Genomic DNA, 26695 nt, shown 5'->3' on the forward strand with positions numbered 1-26695 from the left:
AAAATTTTAAGGTAATGGTTTTAATTGAATTAATGAGATGAAAAGATAGTAAAGCCCTGTTTGCTACTTACATGAAAGAAGATTTTAAAAAATAATCACTGCACAAAATGTAAAGGGTGGGGTTATGTTGTGGTATTAATTTTCCTCAATAATGTTTTTCTTGACGGTTCAAGAACAAATTAAAGTTTCCACGGCAAATTTGTTTTCAAAATGCCGAATTGTGAAACAATTGCTGGCTTCACGTTTCTGAATACCTGTTTGAGAAAAAAAAGGTTTTTTAAAATTTTGGTTCTCTAGTAATAAATATTCACATAATCTTTATAGTTTAGACATATAGAAATATTTTACTCTATACTCCACAAAACTTCTACAGTTTGAATTTGTTTACACTGAAGAAAAAGCTTTTCTCCCTTTCTGAACTAAGTATTAAACATCTTGACAGATCATAGCAACATTAATAATGCTATACAGATTGCTTACAAATTCATGAACTTGAAGGTACTGAAAATGTTCTGTGGGGGAATGGAGGCAGCAAACCACATTGCCATGTATGTACTTATGCAACAATCCTGCATGATCTGTACATGTACCCCAGAACCTAAAGTAAAATAAAAAATACATATATATGTGTGTATATATGTATGTATATATATATACATACACACACGTGTCTGTATTTTATATACATACACACAATTTTATTTTTTATATACACACACACACACACACACACACACACACACACATATAAAGAAAATGTTCTATATCTTGACTATGGTGATGTTAGCAAGACCACGTGTATCTTTGCAGTATAACTCAGAATTGCACACTAAAAAGGGTAAATTCCATTGCACGTGTAAGTCTGACTTAAAAAAATTATAAATCAAGAGAATTTTTAAATGTAAGAAGTCAACACAGTCATAAAAAAGATGAAATCATGTCCTTTGTAGCAATATGGATGCAGCTGGAGGTCATTATCATAAGTGAATTAACACAAAAACAGAAAACCAAACACCTACCTTATAATGCTCTCACTTGTAAGTAGGACTGACATAAAGAAGGGAATAATAGATACTGAGGACTATAAGGAAAAGAGGGAGGGAGGAGGTAAGGGTTGAAAAACTACCTACTGGATACTATGCTCACTACATGAGTGATGGGATCATTTGTACCCCAAACCTCAGCATCAGATAATATATCCTCTGTAACAAACCTGCACATGTACTCACTAAATCAAAAATAAAAGTTGGGGGAAAAAAAAAAAGGAAATCAAGCTGGTTTCAGATGACTCAATGGCCAGAGATGAAAGAACAGTATTATTTGAAATGCTAGCAAAAAGCCAGGAAAGCACTTATACTGGGTGACACAATTCCAAAGAAATCACACCACAGTGTATGTGAATGGCATTTCTTACTTTCCACAGCTGCCACATGTACTTTCTTTTTATTTTCACAATGATCTTAAAAGGAAATGGGGAGATATTGTAATCCTTATATTTCAGGTGAGAAAGTAAAGGTTAAAGGTTAAATGATTTGGCAAAGCTATTTTAGTTGTTTCAATGCTCTTAATTCCTCATCCAAATTCCTTTCCAGCTAACCTGACAGTGATTATTCCCAATGTGATCCAAAAACCAAACAGCCTGCTTAGTATCCAGATCCCTGAGATACTAAGAGATGGTCCCAAGAGACCCTCTGGATAATAAAAACTCTTTCAGTATGGCTGAACCAAAGTGGTAGGATGGAAAGTTGGACAGGGTAACTAGATGGAAAGTGAGGTACCAGAATCTCAAGGCAATGACATTTCACATTGACCTTTTCTCTCCATCTGAAAAGAGTGAATTTATTAAACAGAATTAAGATAATTCTATAGAAACTTGGAAATATTATATGATGACACAATATTATCTCATTCACGGCAAGTACATTGGTAACAATGACTAAGCTTCACCTAAATCTAGTTTAATGCAATGAACTTTTCTGCCAAACACCTTAATATTTAGAAAGTATTACCTTTAACAGTTTCTCTGCGTTGCAGTTTGTAAGTTTCCTTGTCATGACACAGTCGATAAATAAAGAAACCCAGGGGATCAATGTTTTCAATGCGATCAGTAATAACCATGTGCTCGTGAATCAGATAGGACTGAGGCAAATAAGTTCCAGCCTACATTCAGAAAAGAATACATGATATGACTATCTCAGAACATATGCTGAGCAGACTAGAGTAACAAGACAAAGATCTTATACATTACGATATGGAACAGGTTGCCAAACTACTACCTATTATCTGTTTGTTTTATGTTCTTACTATGTTGCCCAGACTGGTCTCAAATTCCTGGCCTCAAGCGATCCTCCCACCTTGGCCTACCAAAGTCCTAGGATTACAAGCATGAGCCACTGCCCTCGGCCTGTTTTTATAAGTGGAGTTTTTTTGGAATATAGTCATGCTTATTTGTTAACATATTTTCTATGGCATCAGAATTAAGTAGTTGGCTAATATTTACTCTCTGGCTCTTTAGGAAAACTTAAAACATTATTTGAGAAATTATATTTCAATTTTAAGATATAAAACCTAACAAAAACCAAGAGTATTAGCTCCTCTTTGTAAAATTCTTAACAAGGGTCTGATAAAAATGGGCTGCTGTAGGGCTAATTTCTCAATAGGGAATTCCAAAACACTATAAAGGCATCATTCATCAAAAATAGTCAACATTCTTATACCTTGATGTTAATAAGTAACTCCAATAGGTTTCTGGGTGGCATAACAATGGAAGTGTTCAGAGGGATCACATAGCACTTATCCAGGTTAAGATCTAAATAGGCTGTGAGTTTCTGAGGAGAAAAAGATACAGTATAGTTAGAGTAATACTTGTACAACAGGAAGCAACTAGATTTTTAGGAATAATTTATACTATAGAAGTGAATTGGCTTTAGAATGTATAAATCACTTACATTTCAACGATTTCAGAATTTGGCTGGATAAAGTTGGAAGTGGGAATGGGACAGGAAAAAATATTGCTACCAGTAAATAAAATACTTATCAAGGGTATATTTCTATAATAAGAATAATACCTATTCAAATTAACTACAAATACTTACTATATAACTAAGCAATTTAACTTTCTCACTTAGAAGCTCAAGTACCCTCTAAGGTATCTGTCCATTGTACGTAAAGATTGACTTTTCTTGAATGTATCTTGAATACTACTACCATCTTTAGAACATTAGAAAAACAGTCATTTAAATGATGTTGTGTTCTGTGGTTCAAATGAGAAATGCTGGTTGAGAAAGACTGTCTCATAGGACGGTTTTTAAGAATAAGGTAAACCAAACAATGTCAACATTTTGATTCCTAAGAGCTCAGTGTTAGCTATTATTATTTACTGTTTGCTTTGGATGTTTATTTCCTTGAAGTACATTTTCAAACTGGTTTAGAAACATCCATCAGATGTATTTATCAGGCACGAAATGTTTGCAAAGCTAACTGAGTAATGTAATGGAGTGTTCAAAATGGCAAGCTTACAGAGAGACATAAAAATCACAGGTGATACATAAACTTCTGAATCTCTGAATCCTGATTTGAAAAAACAAAAAAAAATTCTTGGGACAAAAACTGGGGACATTTAAACATAAACATAAATTTAAACATATTAAATACAGTAGTCCCTCTCATCTGAGGTTGTATTTCCTGAGTTTCAGTTACCTTCAGTCAACTGCAGTCCACAAATACCTAGGTGAGTACAGTATAATAAAGTATTTTGAGAAACCACCTTCACATAACTTTTATTATAGAATTTTGTTATAACTGTTTTATTATTAAATTGTTAATCTATTACTGTGGCTAATTTGTAAATTAAATTTTAACATACATATACATGGACACTAATAGGAAAAATCATAGTATTTAGGGTTTGGTACTATCTGTATTTTCAGACATCCGCTGGGGGTCTTAGCATATATCCCCCATGGATAAGAAAGGACTGCTGACCTACATGATCGTGTCAATTTTCTTAGATGTGATAATGATGTGGTCACGTAGGAGAACACCTCACTCTTGAGAGATAACAGCTTAAGTAACTTATGTTAAATGACAGAAATATGGCAAATTTTGGAATAAAGTGGAAGATTTCAGGTATTCAACTTTTCTGCATTACATAGAGATGCTCAGAAGCTAGGGGAGAATGTAGAATGAGAAATTAAAAACAGATTAACAAAATTATTGACTTTGAAAATGCCACCAAAAGACAGGAACATAAATTACCTCTTATCTAAGAAAATGTGGGAGCATGCAAGAAATACTAATTTGCCAGCAAAGGAGGAATAGTCATGAGGTGGGCTTTAAGAGTAGGTAAGGCAAGGGGAAGGAAAAGACAACTTAAGAGAAGGCTGGGTCATCAGGGTCTGCTTCAGACAAAGCAGAGCCCACCAAATGCTGACAATTAAACTCAAATGTAATAAATTAGCAAATATTGAAATTAAAACTACGAAAAGCATAAAGAACCTGCATTCTTTCTACAATTCTGGACACTTGGCTCACCTTGTTAAAGTCATGAACAATGTTGGCAGGATCACTATCTGCAAACTCTGGGACAGGCACACTGATAAATTCAACTTCCTCTTCTTCAAAGATTTTAATATTTTCTTCAATTGTCTGGTAGCGAGCAGCTGGGGCATCGGCAGAGGGCTCATTTAAGATGACATCATCTTTGATGTACTTTATTCCACAGTAGTACACGTCATCTGGCTATAGAAAGTTTAAAGACTCATTTCAGCAATTCAGCATGAGACAGGTTTTTAAATACAAGTATTACTTAAGCTGCCACCTCTATCTAAGTAGCATTTTGCTTGCAAACTCTTGCTTTTAGATGACAAGTCAGACAGTTTAATTACACAGTTAACATATTCTTTAAGATCAGGTTTTGAAGTACTGTAAAAGAACAGCTTCAGATGAAGAAAAGCAGCTGGTTTTCCCTTCACTTTTCATGACAGATGAAAATAGAACACAAAAAATTAGCCATCCAGTAACAAATAAAGAAACAACAGACCTACTCTACCTGTAAGCAGTTTTTATAAAAGAATGTATTTCAAAAGTAGTCATGTTTTTCTGAAAAAATATATTTAAAACTTTTGATATGGTCTACTGATAAAATGGTTTTTTTCTTATTAGCCAAAAAAGGGATGAATATTCTGAAATTTCATATGCCTACAGGTAGTTCAAATTTTCCCTTTATATCACAATTCAGTGGAAAATATTAGATTACAGCACATCTTTATGCTACTGTCTCACTTTTGAAAAAAGAAAAAACAGTATATAAGGTTGGATGCAGTAATTCATGCCTGTAATCCTAGTACTTCGGGGTGGTGGGGGCAAAGGCTTGAGGCAGGTGGACTGTGTGAGCCCAGGAGTTCAAGACCAGCCTGGGCAACATGGTGAGACCCTGTCTCCACAAAAAAATAAAAAATTAGCTGGGCATGGTGGCATACACCTGTAGCCCCAGCTACTGGAGAGGCTGAGGTGGGAGGATTGCTTGAGCCCAGGAGGATGAGGCTGCAGTGAGCTGTGATCACACCACTGCACTCCAGCCTAGGTGACAGAATGAGACCCCATCTCAAAAAAACCAGTACATGTACACACACACACACTCTCTACACACACACACACACACACTCTACACACACAATAAAGACTAAGGGTATATAAAATGTTAATGCACCAAATGTTATCTCTGGAAAATGGAATTGCACTAATTTTTTGTATATCATATGTATTTCTCATTAAAAAAAAGTATTAAAAAAGATGACTAGTATTTTAGTAATGTCCATCAACATGCGATTATCTTAAATAATAAAGAAAATGAGCATGAAATTTAGAATGCTTCAAAATTATTTAAATTATTTTAATAAGTCTAGTTGCTAAACCTTGAAAGTAATTTTTCCTTCAAAACTCTTTAAAAAAAAAAAACTTCTGAATTATTGCCAAGAGAAATATATCACAAAACAGATTATAAATCATAATCAGTAGGAAAACCTTTGTCTTAGCCCATTGGGATTACTATTAAATATTCAAAGTTATAAACAACTTTCATCCTGTTATATTTCAATATCACTGCTGAAGTCACCCAGTTCTTTAGAGAAACCAGTAACTGGAAAAGAAGCAGAGACATGGTTTTACTATACTCTGGGCCCAAGAGTACAGTAGGATAATGGGGGAGCCCAAGTTGACTATCAAATTATGGCCTATCAACATGACAAAATTTGTGGCTGATGTATTTATTCAATTGGCAATTGATAATACTATGCCTCTCAACCCTTAATTATAGTAGGAAAATAAAGTTTAGTAAAATCACCCAACAACCCAAATAAATCCTTTAGTCAGCAACATTTCAAAACAAGTTACTCTGCTTTTAGTGACCTGTGTCTAATGAGCTCAGCAAACATACTATGGAGAGATGTTTAAACACAGCTTTAAAACAGAACTACCACTCTGGCTGAAGGCCACAGACAAAAAGTACAAGCTTAAAGTACAAACAACTTTGTAATGCACATCAGGAGAGGCAAAAAAAAAAAAAAGAGAGAGAGAGACACAAATAATTTTTCCACTTACTTGCAGTGCAAAATATTTGTAAAGGTATGCTCCTCCTAGAATAACACCGGCAAGCATAAATGCTAGTCCAAAGCACATGCACCAACACCAGGCTCTTCTCTGGCCAACTGGTACCACATCATCTGGGTCCTAAAATATGAAAAAGACAGTTAAATATTTTATTTCCAGACAGAATAACAGAAGGCTTAGGATTGGAAAAACCTTAAGGATTATTATTTTAATAAATGAAGACATAAAGACCAAAGCAGTTGGGTCTCTCATCAAAATCAACCCAAGAATGATTAAGTGGTAGCTCCAGGACTCATGGTTATTAGGCTGGTCTCTAGGAGAGTTGTCTACTTATAATCTCAACACCCCACCTGCTAACCCTGCCTCAAGCAATGATACACTCCATAATTTTTATTTTCCATGCATAACTTTTGGCGCTATCTTCTAACATTTAATAATTTAGAAGAGGTTATTCTACAACTTAAGTCATACAACACGACGATGAGCCTTGTAAATTATAAATCCAAGGAATCTATCTGATCATTTACGAAATTATGTGTTAGCCCTGCTACAGGTGGTTTATACTTCATATCAGGTATAAAACTATGCTAAACAATCTACACGAAAAAATTACAGCAAAATAAGGAATAAAACAAATAATGATACTAAAATTAAACAACTGGAATTTTAAAAAATAGGACAAAATTACATACATAGAAATAATCCTATTATCCCACTGCTCTACCCTAAACCATGGTCTGATTTATTTTAAAGATAGGAGCCGTAGAAAAAAATGAGAAAATGTTCAATGATAAAAAGTTACTTATAAATTCAAGAAACAAAACTAGCACACAATAGAATTTTTATTTTTATCCACTTAAGAAAACAATTTAGCATTAGAACATTATTTGGGGACATGGCGTTCATAATTCCTAGATACTCCCTCCCTGTGCCCTTCTAACCTGATCCCTCTATCCTGTCCCTTTAGAATTACAGCAAATTTCTGATTCGTACCCAAGTTCATGTGCAAAGCACTAAGAAAACAAAGATACTTAAATAACTCAACAAATAGTAAAGATTGCAAAAATTAATGGTATACATGAACAGCCTCTTGAAATATACGACTGTCCTTTACTTGGAAAACCCAATATGGGTAGCTTAAGGGAGAAAGTTAAGACTTCAGCTGGCCAGACACCATGGCTCACACCTGTAATCCCAGCACTTTGGGAGGCTGAGGTGGGTGGATCACCTAAGGTCAGGAGTTCAAGACCAGCTTGACCAACATAAAGAAATGCTGTCTCTACTAAAAATACAAAATTAGCCAGGCGTGGTGAGGCATGCCTGTAATCCAAGCTACTCGGGAGGCTGAGGCAGGAGAATCACTTGAATATGAAAGGTGGAGGTTCTGGTGAGCCAAGATCATGCCATTACACTCCAGCCTGGGCAATAAGAGCAAAACTCCCATCTCAAAAAATAATAATAATAATTAAAAAAAAAAAAAGGTAGACTTTACCTAAATCTACATAATAGAATATAAAATTAGGAAGAAAAACTATGAATGATGTACAAAAACAGGATGGGTCTATTGGAACAGCGGTCCACAATCTTTTTTAGCACCAGGGACCAGTTCCACGGAAGACAATTTTTCCACTGACAGAGTGTGGGGGTTGGGATATGGCTTCGGGGCGAAATCGGTCCACCTCGGAAGATCATCAGGCATTAGATTTTCATAAGGAGTGCACAACTTAGATCCCTAACATGCACAGTTCACAACAGGGTTCACAGATGTTGAAGCAACCAAGAACAATGAAATTCGATATTCCTAGGTTGAAGTTTCAAACATAAAATTTAACATCGAACAACAAATACTGTTTAATCTAAGAATCAGTCCATTGCTATGAGAATGTCACCCTTTCTATAGCATTTGTCAATTTACTATGTGTTTAAGACAATGAGGCCGGGCGTGGTGGCTCAAGCCTGTAATCCCAGCACTTTGGGAGGCCGGGACGGGTGGATCACGAGGTCAAGAGATCGAGACCATCCTGGTCAACATGGTGAAACCCCGTCTCTACTAAAAATACAAAAAAAAAAAAAAAAATTAGCTGGGCATGGTGGCGCATGCCTGTAATCCCAGCTACTCAGGAGGCTGAGGCAGGAGAATTGCTTGAACCCAGGAGGCGGAGGTTGTGGTGAGCCGAGATCGTGCCATTGCACTCCAGCCTGGGTAACAAGAGCGAAACTCCGTCTCAAAAAAAAAAAAAAAAAAAAAAAAAAAAAAGACAATGAGAGTACTGCAACCAAGACAAGTATGTAGTAAGTCTGAAGAATTCATCAAGCCATGTAAGATATTTCAGCTATGAAAAGAAAGTTACAAGAATTCCACAGAGTCATAAGGTATTATGAAACTTTAATGATAATGTATACATCTTTTGCTTGAGCCCTTGTCTGACATAAATATCTAAGGAGGTAAGAAACTGTTCCTAACATAATTTTAGGGTGGAGGGAGAGTGGGGGGAGATGAAAATGACAGATGGAAATAGTTATTTCCAACATTTGGTATCAGCTGCTGAGACAGCCAAATGTGCACACACACCCACACCATTTGGCAGGCTTTCTCTTCCAATAATACATAACTGAATAGCCAAACAGCACAGGCAGACATCTGTAAACGAATATGCAGCCCCAACTGGCAAATTGATGACAAGTTTCAAGGCATTGTCATATATCATTTTTAACTGTTCAACAATCATTTTGAGAATAAATTATAAATGTCTACTATGTGTCAAGAGCTGTGCTAGGCACTGAAAAGATGGCACTGGAAAGATATTCTCCACCAAGAAAGAGACCAGTTGGATCAGTCTGGAAAACAGATAAATATACAAAAAGAAAATAAATATGATACAAGCTCTAATAGTAAAATGCATAGAGAGCACTTCAGAGGGGATGAATTTAAAGAAGACTTCCCAGGGGAGAAAGTACTTAAGTGGAATGTTAAAAGACAAATACTCATTACCTCAGCAGAAGATAGAGTTAAAGGAAATTATATATATGGCAAAGATTTTTTAAAAGTTACGTAGCTAGAATGTATGACATTTCCAGGAGCCACATGTGGTTTTGCTGGAGTGTCCAATATGTGGAGAGGGGTAAGAGAGATGATGAACAAGAAATTGGGGCAGGTCACAAAAGACCTTTGTAAACCATGCTACAGAGTTTGACTTCTCATATTCATTCAAACGTCACTTCTAGACACTATTATAAGTTTTTAAAAATTCAATTTCTTGAGGCATTTCACTTACAAAATACTTCACTTATGCACAGGTCAATTTATTCAGCACCTCAACAATGAGAAATGTGGCTTAAGAATCAGGAAGTATGGCTCAAGCCTGTAATCCCAGCACTTTGGGAGGCCAAGGCGGGTGGATCACGAGGTCAAGAGATCGAGACCATCCTAGTCAACATGGTGAAACCCCGTCTCTACTAAAAATACAAAAAATTAGCTGGGCATGGTGGCGCGTGCCTATAATCCCAGCAACTGAGGAGGCTGAGGCAGGAGAATTGCCTGAACCCAGGAGGCGGAGGTTGTGGTGAGCCGAGATCGTGCCATTGCACTCCAGCCTGGGTAACAAGAGCAAAACTCCGTCTCAAAAAAAAAAAAAAAAAACAAACAGAATCAGGAAGTAAACAAGAGTCTTTGGTCAGCCAAATTATAGACCCCATACCCATGCACCATCATCATGTACTTCATAAAAAAGCTGTTAAATCTCCAAAGCCTATCCAATCTTTTTTCTCTAAATTTCTAGTGATCACTTTTCTTTCATTAGAATAATTCACATAAAAATCTTATCTTTCTCTGCTAGGCTTTAAGATTCTTTTGAGTATCTATTCACATTCATTTTGCATTACTGGCAGCTCCAAGCCAAGCTTGGCATTAGTTGCTGCTCACAAATTTGATGAATGAATAAAACTTAGATATATATATATTTTTAAAAGCTTGGCTATTAAATTTTTTATGATTCATAAAAGTTGTATCAGCAGCCAGCATAATGAGGGAAGGGAGAGATGCAACCTAATTCATGACGTAAAACAAACTGGCTATTTAGCAAGAGCAGTAGCCCAGTTCAGTATTTATTAAGGCCTGCTATTTGCAATATACTTTGCTAGATACTGCAGAAAATTCAAACATGATTAAGATATGGCACATATCTTGAGCAATTTATGGTCAAGAACTAACATCATGTATGATAGCTTAATGATGTTCCATATTACAATCCGAGTCATAGAGAAGGTATTAAAGTATGCTAAAGATTAAAAAGTCATTAATCTAAGAGATTAAAAGTGTTTTTAGAGTGATTAAATTTTAACACTTCAAAGAGTAAGCTTTACTCAAAGAAAAAGGCATGTAAGATTTAAGGAAGAAAAAAAAAAACTCCGTGACTATCTTAAAATATACAGAAAATGTATTTAACAAAATTCTACTTCCATGAAAAAAAAAAAATCTTTACAAACTAGCAAAAGATGAATTCTTTACCATCAGTAAGGGTAATAATAGAATGCCAGAAAGCCTCATACTTAATGGTGAAACTTTATACTTACATCATACGTTTTTAGTTCAGCAATATAAGAATGCCCACTATTGTACCTAAAAGGTAGAATTAAAAAAAAAAAAAAAAGAATGCCCACTAAAATTGACTGTTTCCATTCAACACTGCACTAGAGATCCTAGCAAGTACACAAACAATAACAAAAGGTATTAGAAAAAAGAAAACAAAACTGTTATTATTTGTAAATAATCTATGCAGAAAATCTAAGAAAGTCAAATTATTCAAACTAGAGGTCAGCAAGATTTCTAAAGACCAATAATAAAAAATCAACTGAGTCAAAAATTTGTACATGAATATTTACAGCATCATTATTTATATACTAGCCCCAAACTAGAAACAACCCAAATACCCATCAACTAATGAATGAATTGTGGTATATTCATACCATGAAATAGCAATAAAAAAGAACAAAATAACACACACCAGCAGGACTGAATCTCAAAAACATACTAAATGAAAGAAGTCTAGCACAAAAGATTATTCACTGTATGACATCTATAAAATACATGAGTTTTATTCCATGTAAATTATATTTTGATATGGAGGGTGGGGAAGAAATCAACTGAGTTCCTATCTACCAGGCAATAAAAAAATGTCTGACACAAAGCACTAGAAAAAGTGTGTAACAAAGGGAACTTAGGAACTTGTACTCAATTGACAGAAATTTGGGTACAATTGCTTTGGAGAACAATTTGGCAGTATCTAATAAACATATATCAAGCTTGTCTAACTCATGGCCCATGGGCTGCGTGCGGTCCAGGACAACTCTGAATGTGGCCCAAGAGAAATTCATAAATTTTCAGCCAGGTGCAGTGGCTCACACCTGTAATCCTAGCACTTTGTGAGGCTGAGGCAGGTAGGTCATGAGGTCAAGAGATCGAGACCGTCCTGGCCAATATGATGAAATCCCATCTCTACTAAAAATACAAAAATTAGTTAGGTGTGGTGGCATGTGCCTGTAATCCCAGCTACTTGGGAGGCTGAGGCATGAGAATTGCTTGAACCCAGGAGGTGGAGGTTGCAGTGAGCTGAGATTGTGCCACTGCACTCCAGCTTGGCGACAGAGCAAGACACTATTTCAAAAACAAAAAAGGAAAAAAAGAAATTAATAAACTTTCTTAAACCATTATGACTTTTTTTTTTCCAGCTCATCAGCTATTGTTACTGTATTTTATGTGTGGCTCAAGACAATTCCTCTTCCAATGTGGCCCAGGAAAGCCAAAAGATTGGACACCCCTGATATACATGAATCTTATGACCTAGCAATTCCATTGCTAGGTATACAGCCTAGTTAAACTTTTGAATATGTAAAGAAATATGTCCAAGAATGAATAATGCATTATCAGCAACAAAAAAATTCAAAATAAATTATTATGAATTCATGTAATACTGCTAAAAAGATTCAACCAGTGACCAGGCCTAGTGGCTCAAACCTATACTCTCAGCACTTTGGGAGGCAGAGGCAGGAGGATTGCTTCAGCTCAGGAGTTTGAGATCAGCCTGGGCCACATAGTAATACCCTATCTCTATTAAAAAAATAAAAATTAAAACAACAAAAAAAGAAATGTACTAGCCCTGTTTATTTTAGATAAGCCTAAGAAATATAACTGCTGGTCCCCTAGAAAAGGCAGGTTGCAAAATATATAATACTACATATTTAAGTGTTATATGTGATATTTAAGACTTTCAAAACTAAAATACACTACAGGCTCTCTTTACTTTGTGTGCTTGAAATATTTCATAATTAAAAGAGAAACCACTAATAAGAGCTTCCTCACTGGGGTATATAACTTTACCTGGCCTAATTTAAAACAAGTCACCAAGATATTTCCTCCCTTCTACTGCAATAAAACTGGTGCACCTTGCATAGTGCTTAAAAGGCAAGAGAACTCCCACAGGTGCTGTACAATTATCATCTAATTAATCTTCTTAAACCTCAAGTTTTTTAGCCCAGTTTATAAATGCAGACACCGCAGCACACGTTGGCCTACAACCATCTTGCAACAGTAGACACCGGAAGACCTGGCTTTCAGAAGCACTCTCACTCTGACACAGTACTAATTTCTGGTTCAAATAAATCTCAGCATTAGATGATAAAATTATTTAAGAAGTTATATCCTAAACAAAATGAAGGACAAATTCTTTTCTAGTACTTCAATTAGTTAAGAATTAGGTCACCTCAATCAGTTCCCTAAGAGGCTTTAGTAAATGTGCTTCAATTATAAACTTAAATAAAATGTATATTTTTTCATATAATTGTAATTCTGTTCTCAAACTAACAAATCACTTCACATTCTTAGGCATTTCTATTTGAACCTTTTCTACAGGATGACTAAAGCTTTTAAGATATATTTTTCAAAGTGCTCAGATATACTATTTTACATCTCTTCATGAAATCCAACAACAATGCTTTAGGAACCAGGATACTAAAAAGGAAAACATGTCTTAGGGTTAAAAATTATGTTATCAAAAAACATATATGTAGAAACAATTTATTCAACTCAAAATATACTGAACTTTCAGAAACAGATTTAGTTACTTGGAAATATGCTGGGTAGCACAGGTAAATATGGGGGTGCACAGGCCAGCTGCCCAGAGATGTGCTGTTTGGCTGGTATAATACTTTCCAAAACAGAAACAGCTGAGACATTAAAAGACTTCAGTGATTCGCACTTTTAAAAGCTGGATTTCCCATCAGTATTCTAGTATTTTCAACTCCCCTCTCATCTTTTTTTTTCTCCCTACTTGGAGGCCAAATATACCTAGTTCTTTTCTATCATGTTGCTAGGTTTTGAACCCTGATCTTCATTTCCAGCTATGACTGGGTATACTTCCTTCTGAAATCCTATTTATATTAAATAATCAATCTAAACTACTTCCCCATATAAAGGGTTTCGAGTTCTGGGTTTTGTAGACTGGTACATATTCACTTGGTTTCCACATTAGGTTTCTTTCCTCAGTATGGAAGCATCAAAAGGACATGATCTGGTGATCCGCTAATTATTAATTGCATTGATTACCAAATATATCTGCTATACATAAAACATAAAATCGCTGGCTGATAAGTTAACAATCCATGAGGACATCAAACATTTCTTTGCCTTTTTTCTTATTCACTTAAATCAGTATCTGAATTTCACTTTACGATTTGCCTTTTGAAATGAGATTGCTACTGTCTCAACCACAGTGAAGAAGTCTATAGGATAAATGTTATGTTTGACACATAAAAAGGAAGCAGTTTTCCAAATAGCTGGCATTACACAGAAAGCTGCTCTTTATAGTTGTAGGTACTATGATATAATTCACAAAGGCCTCTGACTTTTTGTCAATATTAGATTTCATTAAGTTAAATTAGTGTTTAGAGTCAAAATTGGGACTTATACCAACATGTTATGATTAATAAAGTTATGGTGCTATTCTGTACTGGAATTAGAACAAGAGAAAGCTTTAAAAAAGGAAAACAATCTCAAACTACAAGATCTACGAAACAAATTTCTCACTAATATTATTTTTTGTTAACAAAACCTACAATATAAAAGCAGCAATACAGAATGAAAAAACAATTTAAAATGTAAAGCCATTGCATTATAATGTAACTATTGTGAGAAATCTATGAAACTTGAACCAAATTATTAGCATCACATAAAATTATCACAGTCCTAGGTTAAATAAAAATAGGTTGGAACTGAAAAAAAAGAAACAAAAAAACAGGCATACTGTCAATGCAATACATTTGGAGCTGGATCATAACTTAATCACTTTTGTATGAGAGACAAGCAGAGTATCTAGTGCAAAGTAGAATATTAAAATATATTTATAAGTTTAAAATCTCCTATTTTCTATATAGTTTAAAAGATGACCATCATTTCTATTCAGTGTTTATTCAATCTACGCTCAACAGAACTGTATCCCTTTTTTTTAAGTGAAAGTTCAGCAGAATTTCCAATTCATATTAGTGAGTGAAAGGCAGTGGGATAGTAAAAAGCCTAGACTAGCACAAACAGGCAAATGGTTGTTAACAATAGCATTATATACAAATGTTATTTATTATTAATAATATCCTTTACCAGGGATAGATAAATTGGTAAAGACAGATTTTCTCTACCACTGGCTGAATAAAACTAGAGTCCACATTGTTACCAATATCAACTGTTTCCCTAAAAATTTTAAGCACAATACAAATGCTCTAATTTTATATAATTCATTATAAAATTTATTGTCAAGATTAGAGGGAAAAAAAGAACAAACCTTATCTAGACTCACTTTTATACAAATGCTGGCTTTTAATGTCTTTCAACAAGATAATTACTACAAATTCATATTCAAATATGGGTAATTTCATTTAAAATGCAGAACTTCCAGTAAGAAAATTCCAAGTATATTCATCTGAAAGTACAATATAGTTTAAATGTGGACAGTTAAGAGAAAATTTCTGTCCAAGTTTGGAATTTTAAATGTTAAACAAGATGACTACTAGAAAAAATAATTCTAATTCTTGAGATCAGGAATATTTGTCTCTATATATGAGAAGTGCTTTGACCCTATGAGCTCTACTGCCTAACATCAAATGCATGTGCAGTTAAAACTCAGTGGTAATATTTAATATTGCTCCCTTATTCTACCATTCTCCTGGCTCTTGGATCCAGGGGTGTGATTTTCTTGAAAGATAAAATATAGGCATTTAAATAGGTTTTGACTAATTTCTTTTTCGTAATTGGTCGTTGGTCTTTCCTAGCTACACAATGTTTCTTGAAAGTTGAGGTACTTTGCAATTTTTAAATTCCAGGTATGGTACCTGGCTATGCAGTAGGTGCTTCTGAATATATGATCAATACAGTTCTCAGAAACAGATCCCCTATGGAAGTATCATGAATGTAGTTCAATCCAATACATCATTTACAGATAAACATAATGAGGCCCTGAGAAGTAAAATTATTTGCCTAATATTACAGAGCTAATAAGGCCTGAATATTATCTTGACTCCAAGTGCTTCTTAAGGAAACGAACTAAACAGCTTAGACAAATTAACTCTGGTAATAAATGAAGTGACAGACACCATGCCACGTTTGGATAACACTCTTTTCTAACCAGAAACCACATAGCCCGAATTTTTTTATTTTTATTTTATTAAATGTATATTTTAATTCATTTTTTTTTTTGAAACAGGATCTTGCTCTGTCACCAGCTAGACCAGCTAGAGTATAATAGTGCAATCATTGCTCACTGCAGCCTCAACCTTCTGGGCTCATGTGATTCTCCCATCTCAGCTTCCAGAGTAGCTGGAACTACAGATGTACATCACCATGCCTGGCTAATTTTTAAATTTTTTTGTGGAGGTGGGGGTCTTATCATGTTGCCCAGGCTGGTCTCAGGCAATTCTCCCGTCTCAGCTTCCCAAAGTGCTGGAATTGTGAGCCACCATGCCTGGCCCACAGTGTGAATTTCTGCTGTTGTAAAAGGTTTACTTAAATTGACCCACACTAATAAGCCCTACATGTGTTAACTATTACAAAGGCAATAATATTACTTTTAATACATTGGCAAAATTAATAGGGCTTTTCTCTATTGTTCATCAAATTACAAAGGATGGTAGCAAAAAGCATTAAAATCATATACATGTGAACCTAAAACAATAAAGGGAAATAACTAAGGCACACTGGCATGTAAGCATTTCAACATAAATGTAAAAGGCAAAATATTAATTATAAAAATGAAACTTAAACTTAGTTGGAGTAATATGCCACAAAGCAAAACTACAAAGTTGGTAATGAGTTGCCTCTTATATTTCTCATGAAGGAGACAATCTTGGAACTTTGAAGAGGAAGATTAGAGGATGCCTCATCAATCTTTCTAGACCATCCTGTCTGATCTTAAATTAGTGCTAATAGTAATTCAGACGGTTTCCATTATTATCCATTTTTAATTATCATTAAGTCCATTTTTAATGTAAAAGGAAATATTCTAACAAATCTTTAAAAAGCTATCAAGATAGCTGAGTTGAAGTGCTAATATTGATTTCCAGTTAAATGTTTGTTTACTTCCTCCTAAAAGCTCAATAAAGTGAAAGTAAAAGGATAAAACAAATAAACCTTAAGCCACAGAGAATGAAAATGAATGACAGCAGGCAAGTCATGTCAATAAAAATTCTGAAAGCTGGAAACATAAAAGAAAAAAAAAATCAAGGTATAAGAAGAAAATCTCCAGCCTGTAGACAACTAAACAGGGGAAAAAAAAAAGTCATACACAAATGCAGAATCAGAATGGTATCACATTAGACGATAATGGAGCACTGCCATCAAAATGCTGAATGCTAACCTAGAATTTTACACCCAGATAAATTATCAATATGAAGATGAAATAATGAGTCTCAGACACATGATTTTTAAAAAATTTAACAAACTTTTTCTTCAGATTTATAAAACTGCAGAGCTAGCATGTGATGAAGACAAAGGCAATTCTTCCAAGAAGATTATGACTCTCATGACATTTGCACGGCAACATACCTGGAGTGCAACCAGTCTGGACTAGAAAACTAAAGAATGACGGGCAAGAAATCATAAAAAAAAAAAAAGAAAGAAAGAAAAACTTGGTAAGTTACCTGGTGAGTCTGAAGATACAGAAAGACAATTACACTGCTGTCAGAGTCTGAATTAGCAGTTAAGTACATAGAAAATTAAGGAACCCTCTCTCCTGCCCCAGGAAGCATGATCAAATCCAGGGAAAATAAGCTGTTATACAAGAAAGGAAGTAAAAGTACACTACAATACTCAAATGTAAATAATGTTTATGTTAATTATAACACAAAACACAAAATATCTATTTAACCAAAAACTGCTAAAACAGAAGAGATTATGTGTACAGTGTGTAAATACACAGAAAAAACTAAATATTCACCTTCCATGTAGATATTACCAATAGGTATTATCTAAAACTGCAAAAAATAAACAAATGAAAACAAACCATGAAACAGCAGTATAAGCAAGTATTTAGAGTAGAGGTTCTCCAAATGTGGTCCAGGAACGCACCCTTTCGGGGGGTCCACAAGATCAATTTTATTTTTTTCATAATAAAACTAAGCCTGTGTCAGTTTAATAAACTAAATAATAAAACTGCCTTTTTCACTTTCATTCTCTCACAATGTTCATATACAATAAAAATTGTACAGTGCAATTTCCCGTAAGCTAAGCACCATGTCACAACAGACTGAATGCAGAAGCTGATAGGAAAATACAGTTGTCTTCTTGAGGTCGGGAGTTCAAGACCAGTCTGGGCAACATGGTGAAACCCTGTCTCTACTAAAAATACAAAAATTAGCCAGGAGTGATGGCAGGCGCCTGTAATCCCAGCAATTTGGGAGTGTGAGGCAGGAGAATCGCTTGAACCTAGGAAGCAGAGGTTGCGGTGAGCCGAGATCACGCCATTGCACTCAAATGAGCCAGACTCTGTTCTTCCCCTGAACCATCCCCAACCCCCACCAAAAAAAGAGAAACATGGAGTTAAGATCATCACCACCTATGGTTGGGCTGCTTGTTTACAGTACAAGGACACCAGGACAATGGGGTCAATAGGGCTAGAATCCAGCTCATGCTCTATTCTCCAAAACACCAGAGAGGGCAACTTTTTCTAAATTGTACAAAGGCAGAAGAGGGTCTAGTGGTCATCATGGTAATAAAAGACCAGAAGAAGCTAATGAATGAATGTGATTGCTTTGAATTAATCTATAGGGAGAGAAATTAGAATAGTGGTTACCTCTAAGGAGAATAAACTGTAAAAGGACATGAAATAACTTTCTGAGTTGATGACAATGTTCGAGCTTGATTGGGAGTTAGAGCTTAGGTATATACACTTAAAATTATGTAACTATACACTCAAGATCTGTGCATTTTACTGTATACAATGATGCTACAAGTTTCAAAAAGTGTGTTCTGACATAGGACAGGACTATGTATTTGCGTATTAAAATTCAGCATTACTTTGGTAAACTCAAATTCTGTTAACACCTATTATGTAATGAATAAATAACATTTTTAAACAAAAATGAGTATAGCTACTGAATTCTAAGAGTTTTTATGTTGCAGGAATGAATCTTTACCAGAATACTTTGCTGGGAAAAAAGTACCAACAATATTGTTATTGACATGTGAGGTAGGGATAAGCAGCAACGGCATTATAAGAAGCAATATTACAAAACAAGAATGACGAGGAGAGAAAACTGGGACTTTAATAATAGTACCTGAAATCTACAGATTTTTAACTCTGTTCCAGACATTGTGCTATTTTACCATTACAGATTATTTGCCCATTTTGCTGATGAAGAAACTGAGACACAGAGAACTAAAGTAATTTACCCAAAGTATCACAGTAAGTGATAGAGACAAAATTTAAACCTTGAAGAATGACTGTGTTACCTGAATTCTCAATCACTACACAGTACTGCTTCCTAAATAGCAGCAGCCCCTCCCCACCAATTCAGTGAGGGTACTGGGCAAAAAGGAGAAATATTATTCTATTGATATTTTTCTCAAAAATATAAAAATCATTCTTACCCCATGGCCTAGAGAAAAACAGGAGGCAGGCAGTATTTGAAGACATAGGCTATAATTTGCCATTTCTGCTTTCCACTTTAAAGAAGATTATAAAACAGTGGCCCATGCCTTAAGTGTTCTGGGCTAAAATTCTTTTATGAATTAAAATAGAAGTACTTGCCTTTGCAAACTAGAGGATCAAGCAACACTGGACTCATGTTTAAAAGTGAGAACCAAAAATACGTTTTTTTTTTTGAAATGGAATCTTGCTCTATCACGCAGGCTGGAGTGCCGTCACGTAATCTCAGCTCACTGCAACTTCCACCTCCTGGGTTCAAGCAATTCTCCTGTTTTAACCTCCCGAGAAACTGGGATTATAGGCACACGCCACCATGCCCAGCTAAATTTGTTTGTATTTTTAGTAGAGATGGGGTTTTGCCATGTGGGCCAGGCTGATCTCAAACTCCTGACCTCAGGTTATCCACTGGCCTCAGCCTCCAAAAATACTGGGATTACAGGTGTCAACACTGAGCCCAGCAGGAAAACCAAGAATATTTTTACTTGTTTCATATGCAAAAAGCCCAGCTTCATCAATTCATCTGCTTCAGCCCAGGAGGCACTGAATTTGCCTTCTCTGCTTAACATGCCTAGCACTGCCCTAGGTAAAATGAATAGATGGGAAATTTTAAGTCCCAGCATTAAACAAAAGCAAGGAAAAAATGAATTGGAGAAAGTTACATAAAATGAAAAACTGAAAACTGATAATGCAAAACTAAGACTGACTCTCAAAAATCATTTTTCCCAGCATAAAAATGAGTCTGCTTTTGGATGTTGCAGAGATTCAAGTGATTTAATTAACAATGCATTTTTAAAATTTTTTATATAAAATGATTTAAAACATTATAATCATATATAAGCGGAGAAAATAGTTAAGATTTAAGCTTTATCCTTAACTCATTCTGAAAACAAACAAATTTTAAAAATATTTTTGAGCCTTGGCTGCTCTGCCTATGGAGTAGCCATTCTTTTCTTCCTTTACTTTCTTAATAAACTTTTTTCCACTAAAAATAATAATTTGAGGCTTAAAGTTAAACATTCAAAGAAATACAAACAACCACCAAACTTGTTTTTTAAAGTATGAAATTCAACTATGCCAAAAAAACGCTTTATGCAAATATTTCAAAATTTCAGAGTATAAAATATCCAATACCATACTTAGTATCACTTTCCCAAATAAATGTCCAGGATATTTAACTTAGAAGTGATATTATATATAAGCTGTGCAAAATTTATTTCTCTTTTGTCATATTCCTATTAGCGCTATATCATAAAATTATTGCTGGTAACTTAACTAGCAGTACTGAAAGATAAAACATTAAGTGAAAAATGAGAATATTCCTCTACCATAAAAACAATGGTGACTTTCTCATCTCTACAACTCAAGATTCAAACTTTTCTGTTTAAGAATAAAAAGTCGGGGAGGGATAACATGGGAAGAAATGACAGATATAGGTGATGGGGATGGAGGCAGCAAACCACATTGCCATGTATGTACCTATGCAACAATCCTGCATGTTCTTCACATGTACCCCAAAACCTAAAATGCAGTAAAAAAAAATATATAAAAAGAATAAAAAGTCTATGTTCACTCTTATCTGATTTTCCCCCAAACAGTACAATTATAGAAATACTGCAAAAGGTTCTTTTTTTCTCTAATAAAACAGCTTAAAAAATGCTCAATAATTTCAAATAATCTTGTTCTTTCAGTTGTTGGTAACACTTATAAAATGAGGTTGTATTGTAGATTTCCTTAAAACTGTTAAAAATATGTATTGTAAGTACTAATTAAAAGGGATAATCACAATTTAAGTGGAGGTTTTTCAAAAATTATGTCCTTAGGGTTATAATTTCCAGTTTTCTACTTTCATCTGTCTACTTTGTAAAAGACTTTCATTGTGAAGCACAGCTCCAGTGTTAATATTTTCTATAACATTTAAGCAAAAATAACCTCATTCAGAAATTCAGAATTGTCAAATCCTGCAACAGTCATGGTCTAAAGTCCTTAATTTATTTTCCTTTAGTCTTTAAGCTCTAATAAAATGCCACATTTGCCAAAAAATTTGAGAGGATGACTTCACAGGTAACCGAAAAAGATGTAATTTTTTTTTTCTGGATCTTCCTTTACTGATACTATGATACACAATGCAGTTTGAGAACCTTTAGTTAAAATAGTAATTCAGAAAATAATGTTTCCTTTTGGAAAAAGAATGTGGCTTTTGAATAGACGCTCCAGGCATTTAAGTTATGGTATGATAAAACTAAGAGAAATAAAATCTCCCTCAACAACTTAGTAAATTTTTCTATGTACATTTACATGCAAGTCAAGCTTTGGTAATGCATAGTAAAAATCTTGTAAGTCAAATTTTAAATTAATTTAAATAGGCCTGTACCATAAATGTATTTGAGATATTTCTGCTTAAAAAATACTTCCATTCACATAAACCTTTTACACGTCAGAGTTGAATTCCATGAGGTCTTACAGGCTTATTATGCCAACTAAATTATACTCATTTATGTCTCGTTGGGAAGACTACAATCCTGGCAGGTAAACTGTCCTTCAACTGTACAATATGTAACCTTGCACACTCAATATGCAACAGCAGTCTCCTGTCAGGGATGTGTACACAGGAGGTCCTGCCATGGCACTGGGATGCACAGAGGCAATTCATTTATTTCCCAGCACTAAACCCTCACTTTAGATATTAATGCCCTTATGGAGAACCAAAATGTAATGACTGTGAAAGTCTCACTGGCCAATATTTGCAAAAACGAAATTACGTAACTATGTAATAAGATGCACTTTGGTTAAAGAGAACCAAGCTCTCGATCCCCTGAGAGCATTATATCAACGTTACAGTAAAAATGGCTAGCCTCGAATTTTACGTCCCTTCTCACTCCCCAAAAAACACAAAAACAAAAACCGTGACCACAAATCAAAAGCTTAATTATCAAACCTTTTAGTCCTGATTGTGCAAATAGGGAAAACAAGAAAGTATTAAGAACCAGGGTCTAAATAGCCATTTGCCGTGGGTAACGCAGAACTTACTGGGTTAGTCGGCCTTCATTTTCTCTCATGCTCTCATCCTGCAACCATTTTCTCTCCTATATCAGCACTTTACTTTACTCCCTCCTTTTAAAGAACATCTACAAAGTGGGGTAGAGAGAAAGCAACACTATTTGTCAGCAAAACAACATACACACGAGGCAAGCTTAAGCTATTCTGAGGCCTGATACTGGGAAAGGGGTTTCATAAGCAGGCACTGTAACAAAGAGGTGCTGACAACTTCACTGTTCTACAGTGACGTAAACAGAAGTGACAATGTGCTTTATTACATAATATCTCTACCCATCTCCTTTCTCTTTGAACCACTGCTACTTGATATGACAGAAGAATGTAACATGTTAAACATGGAAAGGAAGAAAGGAAATACTCTGGTTAGAGTGAGGAAGTAGTTGTTATTTTTCACAGTTAAAACAGTTTAATTTCTGCCAAATAGACTTACGTAATCCTAGCATCTTCATAAAATTTTGAAACTGGAAGAATCCTTACAGGCCATCTGGTCCTAGCATCTCATCTTACAGACAGAAAAACTAAAAATTTAAGCCCAAGATCAAGCAGTTATATAAGGACAAAACTGGGATTTTTGATACAGTACATTAAGTATTCTGATATTTGCAAATATACAACAAACACTTTCCTAAGGTTCAAAGTATCAACACAAAAATAAATGAATAGTTGCCTATGGCATAAAACATGTATGTAATTTCAAATTCACTTCTGCTACCAAAAATACATCCCACTCTTTGCTGTCTCTATAGCTCTAACAGCTATATGCCCACCAGGACAGGAGGGAGGTGAAAACTATTCTTTTCCTGCATTTTCCCCTTAATTAACAGCAAGCTAGTTAAGATAAAACAATCAATAGAAATGGCTGTTAGGATTAATAGCTACTGAAAAAATAAGATTGAAAAATGGGGTTATGGAACTGTTTCTGGAGAGTTCTCACCCTGCAGAGGAAAAAAATAGCAAGACAGGAGCAACTTAAAAGTCCTGGAATGCATGTTATATAAGTCAGTTGATTAGAGTGATCAGAATTCTTGTGGCATAAGGTAGTAGAATCTGCATTTTAAAATCAGAATTCCAGACGATACCAGAGCAGGTGGTCCTTAGAGTACATTTTGGAAAACACTGGTCTCTGGGATACTGTGGTTTAGGAGGGTTAAAGATAAGATAAATTCTTGTTCAGGAGTTCTGGGCCATTAACTAGCTTGGTTTGATCCTTTCAACCACCCAGGCAAAGGAAATGCCCTCGGCAAAACACATTAAGGCTGATTCTGTTCCCAGCCCAGGCAGTCAGACAAGGTGGCTGCCACACAGTCACCCCCAAGGAGCCAGACAACATTATGTAATCACTGTCCAAGCTCTGAAATGAAGAGATCAGAACTTCTTTCACTAAAGTCTGTCATTAAGGTTTTCGTTTACCTGTTAAGCAACTGACTGGATTATAAGGATTCTACTTTTAGCGTACAGAAATATTTTGTCTTCCACTAAATAAGTCTTTCAGCTTATAGCTGGAAAAAAAATTAGTCATCTTGTATCTACCAACTCATCTGTGACTGCTGGGTGGTTTACAAAGAAGACTCTGGCCCTGTGTAATCCCAGTAGTGTTTTTCTTTGGATATGGGGGATCTGAGAAAATAAAAAATGGAAAACAAAGCACGGAGCTACCAATGATTCACAGAGCTACCAATGATTATTTATAGCTGCAATGACCACAAAATTTAAATATGGTGAACTCGTGAGAAATTTTGAGAATCTGAAATCAGTCACTATTTCAGAAATGACAAAAATTGTCATTTTAAAGGTGCTCAGATTTAAAGGTGCTCAGCAAATTTAATTTTGATGTTTGTCCTGAGTTTCAAATCTCCGCTACATAAGAAAGAGAAAAGCTGTCTGAAGTGACATCATCAAATGCTTGCTCTCTCTCTTTCTCTTTCTAAAAGGGAGCAGTTATAGGATTTTAAAATATATATATATATATATATACATATGTATATATGTATATATGATAGCATTAAGACTACATATATGTGAGATTGTGACTGGGTCCTTGACTCTCAATCTATTTTAGGTACAATAAATGTTAGATAAACAAAGAGCTAAGATAATAACTTGCTACTGGAATTTTCATCTGTGCATTCCAAACATTTTATTTAAAGACCAAGACTGCAATGGCTTCAGGAAAACAATACCAATACGAAAACCAAAACCTTTAATCCTTTTAGGGAATCTGTTCACTGTTCCTATTTCAAGGCAAGGCAAGTCATTTAGAAATCAACCCCTGACGTTGTCGGATTTTACCAAAACATTTCCAGAAAGTAAGATTACCATTATATTCTGAAGGTAGATTATACTCAGCATATAACGATATAATATAATGATGTCTAGATTACATTTATATTCTGAATTTTTTACAGCATATTAGTGGCCTATTTTTCAGTAATAATTTTCATTCGCTCATTTAAAAATTCCTATTACTCATACTTGGCACACTAATTTTTTTTTAAGTTAAAACTAAATTTACGCAACTGATAACAGGTTTTTTAAAAATGCTAACAACAAAAAAATAAGCTAAGCAACATAACTTTACAGTTAATTTCTAATTTTTGCAGCCTAAAGAGGATCTGGGTAAGAGGCTGTGAGCTTTCTTTTTTAACTTATGAGACAATTACACTCATATTTAAGTAAATATCATCGTAACCTACTAGAAGTCAACACAATAACAGTCTCACTTCTTGAATTTTCCTAGGATTAAAAGGAGATTTTGTAAAATGAAGGAGAATTTTATTAGGAACCTAGGGGCAAATTTCTTATGTTTAGTTTCACTCGGCAGGAGTCTTCACAAAGACGCTGATATAATTTAAATTCCATCTATTGGTTTTTCACTAACATCCACATAGTCATTACTGGCCTTTACCAGGGATATTTGTTTTAATTATAAGAGACAGCCCAAACCTACTTCGGGCGGACTGTCACTTTGTCCAGGTGAAGTTCACCTGTCACTACCGAAGGGCAGTGGAAAAAGAAGGTAAAGAAGGAAACGCTTTTAAAATTAAGACGCTTACAGTTGCTGGAGTTAGTCCAAGTGCTGTTCAGCTTAGAAACGAAAGTAGGAAACAACAGAGGTTTAGGCTTGTAATGATGTCAGCCATTTTAGGTACATTATTTATACTGGGAAGGAAGTGCCAAACTCGGTTGTTGTTGTTGTGGTTGTGCCGGTCGCTGCCGGGCGAACGAATCAAGTCCTGGCCGCACACACACTCCCCGGACTGCAAAAACGACCGGGACCTCGGCACAATTCGTCAGTCGTCCCCTCTCCTGGCCTCCCAAGCCCCCGACTCCGCGTCAGACACCGCTTCCAGCACACGCAGTTCCTTACAAAGAAGGAGCCGCAGCCCCACAGGAAAGAAAGGGGAGCGCCGGGCTCTCTCGGGGACCTGTCCCCGCTGCGCCGGCCCCCTGCCCGCCACCTCGGGGCGCACGACCGCTGCCGCCCGCGCAGCCCTCCCCGGCCGGGCCCAGCACCCCTCTTCCCCGACCTCCCCGGGCTCGGACCTTGCAGTCCACCGCGACGGCGTCGGGGGGAATGATGAGCGCCTCCTCGCCGCTCTTGGGATCGTCCTTCTTGGCCTCCTTCTGGGCCAGAGCGGAGTTGAACGTCACCTTCACCATGGCGCGGCCTGGGGCGCCCTCGGAGGACGGAGGCGGGCTCGGGGCGCGGACTGCGGGCTCCCGGCTGCAACTGCAGCCTCTACGGCCGGGATCCGGGCGGCTAAGGATCGAGCGGCTCCGAGGCGGCAGAGGAAGCTACTGCAGCAAGGCTCTCGCAGCCGCCCAGCTCCCGCGCGAGGGCGGAGACG

The 26695-nt window shown here is 35.8% G+C and overlaps 1 protein-coding gene across 1 annotated transcript; it reads right to left on the bottom strand.

Annotated features, from left to right (window-relative positions):
• ITM2B (integral membrane protein 2B) lies at positions 1 to 26695 on the bottom strand. Its single transcript, XM_010330064.3, has 6 exons — positions 26391 to 26695; positions 6601 to 6729; positions 4534 to 4740; positions 2718 to 2828; positions 2010 to 2160; positions 1 to 254 (listed from the first exon to the last, which is right to left on the bottom strand). The coding sequence occupies exons 1-6, from the start codon at positions 26505 to 26507 to the stop codon at positions 169 to 171; spliced, it is 801 nt and encodes a 266-aa protein (XP_010328366.1). The 5' UTR covers positions 26508 to 26695; the 3' UTR covers positions 1 to 168.

Source organism: Saimiri boliviensis, chromosome 16 (genome assembly GCF_048565385.1).
Source record: "Saimiri boliviensis isolate mSaiBol1 chromosome 16, mSaiBol1.pri, whole genome shotgun sequence".
Lineage (NCBI taxonomy): Eukaryota > Metazoa > Chordata > Mammalia > Primates > Cebidae > Saimiri > Saimiri boliviensis.